Source organism: Boleophthalmus pectinirostris, unplaced genomic scaffold (genome assembly GCF_026225935.1).
Source record: "Boleophthalmus pectinirostris isolate CB_2022bp ecotype Guang Dong unplaced genomic scaffold, ASM2622593v1 HiC_scaffold_6, whole genome shotgun sequence".
Classification (NCBI taxonomy): Eukaryota; Metazoa; Chordata; class Actinopteri; order Gobiiformes; family Gobiidae; genus Boleophthalmus; species Boleophthalmus pectinirostris.
In genome coordinates, this window is record NW_026571447.1 from 21,641,990 (window position 1) to 21,648,306 (window position 6,317).

A 6,317-nucleotide genomic window follows, 5' to 3' on the forward strand; every position below is an offset into this window, starting at 1 on the left:
GGTCCCAAAATATCGTCTAGCACACTGGTATATTTTTACCCCTTGTAACCAGGAGTTTATTTTTCTTAGCAGCATAGCTCACTGGCGTCAGGAAGACATGGCCCGATGTGCCAATTAATCAACACCCTCGTGTCGTGTGCCCAAGATCCATCATACCTGCCTTACGATGTTTCATATTATTTCACACAGGCCGAGGTGAGCCGAGAGTGAGACAACAGGCTAAATCTCAATCAGACAAACTATGAGCTAATACTGAAGTTAGCCCACCAATATCAAACACATACAACACTTAACCATGCGTAAAGTGCGAAATAATATTGCCTTATTACCAGTTTAACGGGAGAATGAAGACGAGAAGACTATGTCCACATGATTGGTAAACCTTCTCTTTAGAAAAAACTGTGCTATTAGAATAACTGCTGGATGACTGTCACGAGGCAAGCAAAGAATTGTGGGATATTATTCATTTAACAGATGAATCCAGGACTGGGACAAGCAAGGCACCGCCCCCTTTTACACTAAACTGTGCATGTCACACTACAGCTAACCCACTCTGCTCACTTTGTTTACCCAGTGCAGTCTCCAGACGTAATGCTTGACGCAACTATAGTGACAAACTTCATGCACCACGTGTCATTTGTCTTAAACCTACCTTTGCTTTTGTGTTGGAATGCAGTCCTGGTCTACATCTATTCAATAGGCTAAAAAGATTATGCTGTTAGTCTGAAACTGCAAGAGTTGAGGGGCACCAGTCTAAGTCAGAAATCATGCCGTCATTAGCAGAAATAAAACTGTGCTTTCCCCTCTTTTCTGCCTCTGTCCACAGCTGGCTCTAATATGTGACGTCAAACATCCCATGGTGGGATGAAAGGAGTGGACCAGTCCCGCCCCCGTACTTGGTCAGGTTCGCTGGTTTAACAGACCCAACATCAGCACATTTGGCTGGAGTTACAGACCCTGCCCAGAGTATTTTTACACTCTCCAATGTCATGTGATTTCAAAACACGATGGAAATATATACACACATTTTTTTAAATATTTATGAGTGTGATTTATATGGGGTACAGTTGCCCATACATTGACATTTCAATATATTATATTATATGTATTATTGTATGTATTATAATACATACATAGTTGTGTAATAACTTCCACAAAGCAACCCCTATAGCCCAGCCGAAATTATAAAGAAGAACAAGTTCTCTATAGATGAGCCATGATAAAAGAAGGGGTGTAATTATCATAAATAGATAACCCTTTCAGCAATGCATTTGTAATGTGCATAGTACAAAACTTTGTTTACTCACCCATTAACTTAAGAGCCAAGGTTGGGCTCTGGTATATGTTGAAGCATCTAAGTGAAGAGCAGCTCTTGGGTCAGGCGTAGAACATGATATGTGATGTGTTGAATATATGTAGGAAAAAAAAGTTAAAATGAAACCAACAAAAAAATCAACGTAAAGGGGGGGAAATGATTTAAAGAACAAAGAATAAAGTGAAAAGGAATACCAATTTAAAAATAGTGGCATAGGACAATGATGAAAACAAAACAAGGATGAGTATCAGCAGAATGATAGGCTGAAACATCTGGAGGGAAGACAAAAAAAGAGTTGCTACATTTATACAAATTAAGTTATAACTGACACTATTATTGATGGTATTTCCTTACAGACAGTGGCTCCTCAGTTTGTTGCGCTTCCTGTTTGGGGACATCGAGGCGGTCTATAAAGCTCTGTAGCTCTTTCCTGAAAGCCTTCATTTGAGCGTTGATCCGATACAACAACTCATGCTCTCTTATTCTGGAGAAGATATTCTTTGTGTTTAAACATGAAACTAAACACTGAACTTTTAACTTGTTTTATTTACCTGCCCCCCTCGTCATCCTCATCTAGTCGTCCAAACAGCTCTCCATTGGTGACATAGACTCGTGCCTCTGCGATGATAGTGCTAGTGTCATCTATGAGCCTGTCTATGGTCCTCCCCAGTCGCTCCGCCTCCATTCGAATATCTATCATGTGCTGCCGGTCCTTCAGACTACGGGATAAAAAACGACTGTCCACAGGTGAGTATAAGGAGCGTGTGGGTGTGAGGCAGCGTATATTCCTGACTTCATCTGAGTCACTCTCTCCTCCGATGGGACCCTCCCGTTTACGGTGGGGTGGGAGGAGACGGGGCGAGGAGGCAGAACAGGATGGAGTGTCATCGTCACGACCACCGTCACTGTCTGCATCACTGTCTCGAGGGCTGGCCCGAATGCCCAGGTGGGACGCCAGGTCATAGCGCTGCATGTTAGAGAGGAGCACGCGGTTCTCATACTGGAGCTGCATGACTTTACCGCTCAGCTCGTTGATCTGGAGACGGGCTGCTTTCAACTCCTCCTGTAGACCCTCCATCTTGGCAGGATCAGCCCCACCTGTTTTTTTTTTTTTTTATCAAACATATTTTATAAATGTTTGGACACAGATTAAAGGTGCACTATGCATCTTTTCTTGTATCCACGGAGATGTTATTGCTTATTGCTTAACTTATATCTACATGGAAACAAGCTGGAGACACCAAGGTATTTTTGAGCAAAATACATCTGTATTTGAATAGTTGCAAGATAGACATATTTAATGATATTTTAGTGATATACTGTGGTATAGTCAAGGCAAAGCAGTAACATTTCCAGGGAGACCACCAGAAACGTTACAGTTGATAAAAAGCTAAATCAAACAAACCTCCATGTCTTGACCCAGCTTCATGGGAGCCTGCTTTATATTTCAGTTTGTTCAGTTCACTTGTCACCTAAAACATGAGAAAAAATGTTATTCCCATAGTCAGTGCTGGTGAAAATACCTTGACTGCACTGTTAATTAATTTATTTTGGATGACTGTGAATCTCCCATTTCCCGGTGTATTCGTAAAACAAATATTTGAAAATGTAATGGTTTACTTAAACAACTGACCTTTTTGTTCTCTTCTTCTACATCAGCTAAATTCCTGCGGAGAAGTTCAGCCTCATCCTCCACCAGCTGCAACTGCTGCCTGAGTTCAGACAGTGCCTCCCCCTGCTCCCTGCACTGCTGCCCCCCAGTGCCAGAGCTGTCGACTCCTGCTGCAGCCAGACTATAGGACACAATGCACAAAGCATCCTATTTTATAGTTGTATATTAGTATATTAATTCATTTTGAAATGCTTTGCTCCAGTGTCTGTGTATACATGAATGAATTTGTGGATTTGAGGATATTGCTTTAGGTGGGATGAGACATAAACAAGAAAAGATTTAGGCATATTTAAACACATTTTGTTCATAATTATTATTTGTTGCGTTGTATTTTATTACACATGTCTTATTATAATAAAAACATTAGTTCCTAGGAAAATTCTGATGATGATTATTGCATTTGTCAGCTGTCTAATGTAACTTAACTGACACTATTTACAGATTGGTGCCAGATAAAAATATATACATCTCAAGATTGTTCTACTGAGAGATGATAACCTAGTGGTATTTTACCTAGCCACTAGATTGCTAATAAGAATTTAACAGAGCAATAAAATTAGTAGTTACATGTAGGCCTGTCACGATCATTACTATATCGTTCCATATATGAAAGATGGAACAATAATTTTTGAGGGTCAATATTTATTGTGGGTTCTTTTTCTTTGCACTAATGACACATTTTTGGTAATTTTTTGGCAATAGGATACAATTAAACTATAAAAGGTTGAATTAATAACTTCTATGACTCATTACAGATGCAAGTACTTAAGTGTTTCATTCTGCAATTTACTGAGTGCACCGCATTATTTTTTTAACAATATTGTAGATTTGGGATATTTTTTGTGGTATAAATCTGCTATTAAATTAGTTTCAATATTATCATTTATCGCCTATATATACTTCAGGAATATATTGTACTTAGTTATAAAATGTGTTATTGTGACAAGTTTACATACATGATTCCATTGTAATCTGACCATGCAGCAAAATGACTACAGAAGATCCGCAGTCTTATAGCCTACCTGTCTTCTCTCATGTCATCGAGCTCTGCCTTCAGCCCTCTGTTCTCCACCTCCAGCTCCACTATTTTCCTGCCAAGGATGTTTGCCTCCTCCTCTACCAAACGCAGGCGTAGCTTCAGCTCTGACTCGCGGGTGGTTGGAGGGCCTCCTGCTTCCCCTTTAGGCAGGGGGCTGTCCACATCTCCATAGAACGAGCGATATTTCTGCAATTCCTGCTCCAGTCTGTCTTTCTCCTTGTCAATCTTTGCCATCTTCTTTCTCATCAAGATGGCTTCCTCTTTGATCAGAGCTAGCTGGCATTTTAGGTCGTCATTTTCCTCCTGAAATGCAGAGTACAATATTTATGTCTGTTTTATTTTATTTTAGCCTTCTTACACTAAACTCTCCAGCTTGTAAAAATGTTATATGACTCTGAAACCAATCTCATTATGAATCAACTTTTATTGGACTGCAGTTTACAGATGCTGACTCACCTCTGTGGGCGTCTGAGGAGTCTTCCTGTCCACTTTCTGAACATCTTTACTTCCTTTCCGCTTCAGTGAAAGCTGCAATAATACAGTGATCACATGATAATCTTCAATAGCATCTTTCTTTACACAGTGATCTCATCCAGAGTGATTGTGAAAAAGTAAATCTAGAAAGTAATCTTAGGGTATGATAATACTGCATCATTATCAAAGGAGTCATGCAAAATTGACTTCAATCATGTTATAATGGGTCTCCCTCATCAAACGTTTACTCATGTTTGAAAAATCCTGTATTGTCATTGCAGCATGAGTGCTCAGACAATTAAAGTTTTACCCTACCCTTATCCTCACCACATCCCTGTACTTACTGTAATTGCAATTATTCCAAAAATGTAGACTCATGATCATTCACAAATGTTCAATTTATTTTTTTGTTTTTGTTTTTTATGGAAACAGTGTCATAAAAAAGCATGGTATGTCTTCTTGAAGTGGTAAAAAACATTGTTCTGGTATATTTTAGATCTCATAAGCCAGTGAATGGTTAAAAGGAAGAGCCCTCAAGAAACACAGTGAACATCATTGATCAGGTTCCTCCACTCAGTCTCACCTCTTTAGTTTTCTCCAGTTCATTCTGTAAAGCCTGCTTAGTGACCTCCACCTCGATCAGCTGCTGCCTCAGTTTCTCATTCTCATCTTCTGTTTTAGTCCTTTTCTCCTCCACATTCTCTAGCTCATGGTGTAAGCGAACAGATACATCTTTCGCCACCTGTGAAAAAGCATACAATGTCACTTAGCAGGCCTATGAAGAATCTTTATCTGACCTGTAATCTTACTTTCAGATCTTGCTCCATGCTCCTCAGCAGCTCTCCGTCCACTTGGCCACTTTCAGCAAAGCGCAGCCTCTTCCGCTCAGCCTTTTTCAGCCTGTACTGAAGGATCCTGCAGTTTTTGTTTGCTCTCTCCAGCTCCCGCCGCATGTCCTGAAGTTGGCACGCATCTTCTTCATAGAAAGTGTCTCGCATTTCGTCCATCTCTGCTCGCATCTCCTCAATCTCATTCTAAACACCCAGTTGGAAATAAAATGAGATGGTGCTCTTCTTTAGCAAATGCAATGCAAATTATTACATTAATATTCTACTAATTATTGTAGGCTATTGGGTACAGAAAACAAAGAAAGGCATATAGACTTATGCTGCACCCGAACCAAGCACATTATGGAACTTCAGCTTCATATTCTGGTATCCAATGTCAACTGTACCTATAGCAGTTGCAACAACTCCTGATGCTGACTGCATAATTTAGCCATGTCTGCTTTACCTTGAGATCCTCGTTCTCGTCCTCCAGTCGCTCTATCTCCTCCTGCAGCCCCGGGTCCGCCTGGGGAACCGACTGTGGTGGACTGTCCGGTTCTGGCGATAGTTCAGGCTCTGAGGTCGGTGGAGACACTGATTTTACCTGCATCTTGGCCCCTTTCTTCCCCAAGCTCTTATTTAAGTGAAATTGTATGAGCTCTGTCTGTAAGCATCCCTCTTTCCAGAAGCCCGGCCCGCATCCCACAGTGCCTTTGGAGCTCTTCTTGCTGCCGTTGTTGGCGTCATATCCTCGCGGGTTTTTGCTTCTCAGTTTGGGGGACTTGGATGCACTGGGCTGGTCCGAGACGACGCTGCCGCCAGTGGACACGGGCGAATGGCCGCGGCTGCTCCTCCCGCCTCCTTCTCCACCTGCGGCGGGTTTGGAGGATGCTGCTTTGGGCTTGTGCGCGGCTTTAGCTCCGCTGTCTTTAGCCCCAGCTGGAGAGGACGAGCGCTGTTGCTTCCGGCTCCTATTGTCTGGCTGCCGCG

The 6,317-nt window shown here is 41.6% G+C and overlaps 1 protein-coding gene across 1 annotated transcript; it reads right to left on the reverse strand.

Moving 5' to 3' along the window:
• Positions 1 to 1,476: 1,476 nt before the first annotated feature.
• On the reverse strand, positions 1,477 to 5,952 carry LOC110171858 (protein SOGA3). The gene is made up of 10 exons (XM_055164337.1): positions 5,794 to 5,952; positions 5,310 to 5,534; positions 5,084 to 5,242; positions 4,483 to 4,554; positions 4,010 to 4,329; positions 2,949 to 3,084; positions 2,721 to 2,787; positions 1,867 to 2,413; positions 1,670 to 1,799; positions 1,477 to 1,587 (listed from the first exon to the last, which is right to left on the reverse strand). Exons 1-10 carry the CDS (start codon positions 5,935 to 5,937, stop codon positions 1,477 to 1,479), a joined length of 1,911 nt encoding a protein of 636 aa, XP_055020312.1. The 5' UTR covers positions 5,938 to 5,952.
• Positions 5,953 to 6,317: the final 365 nt, after the last annotated feature.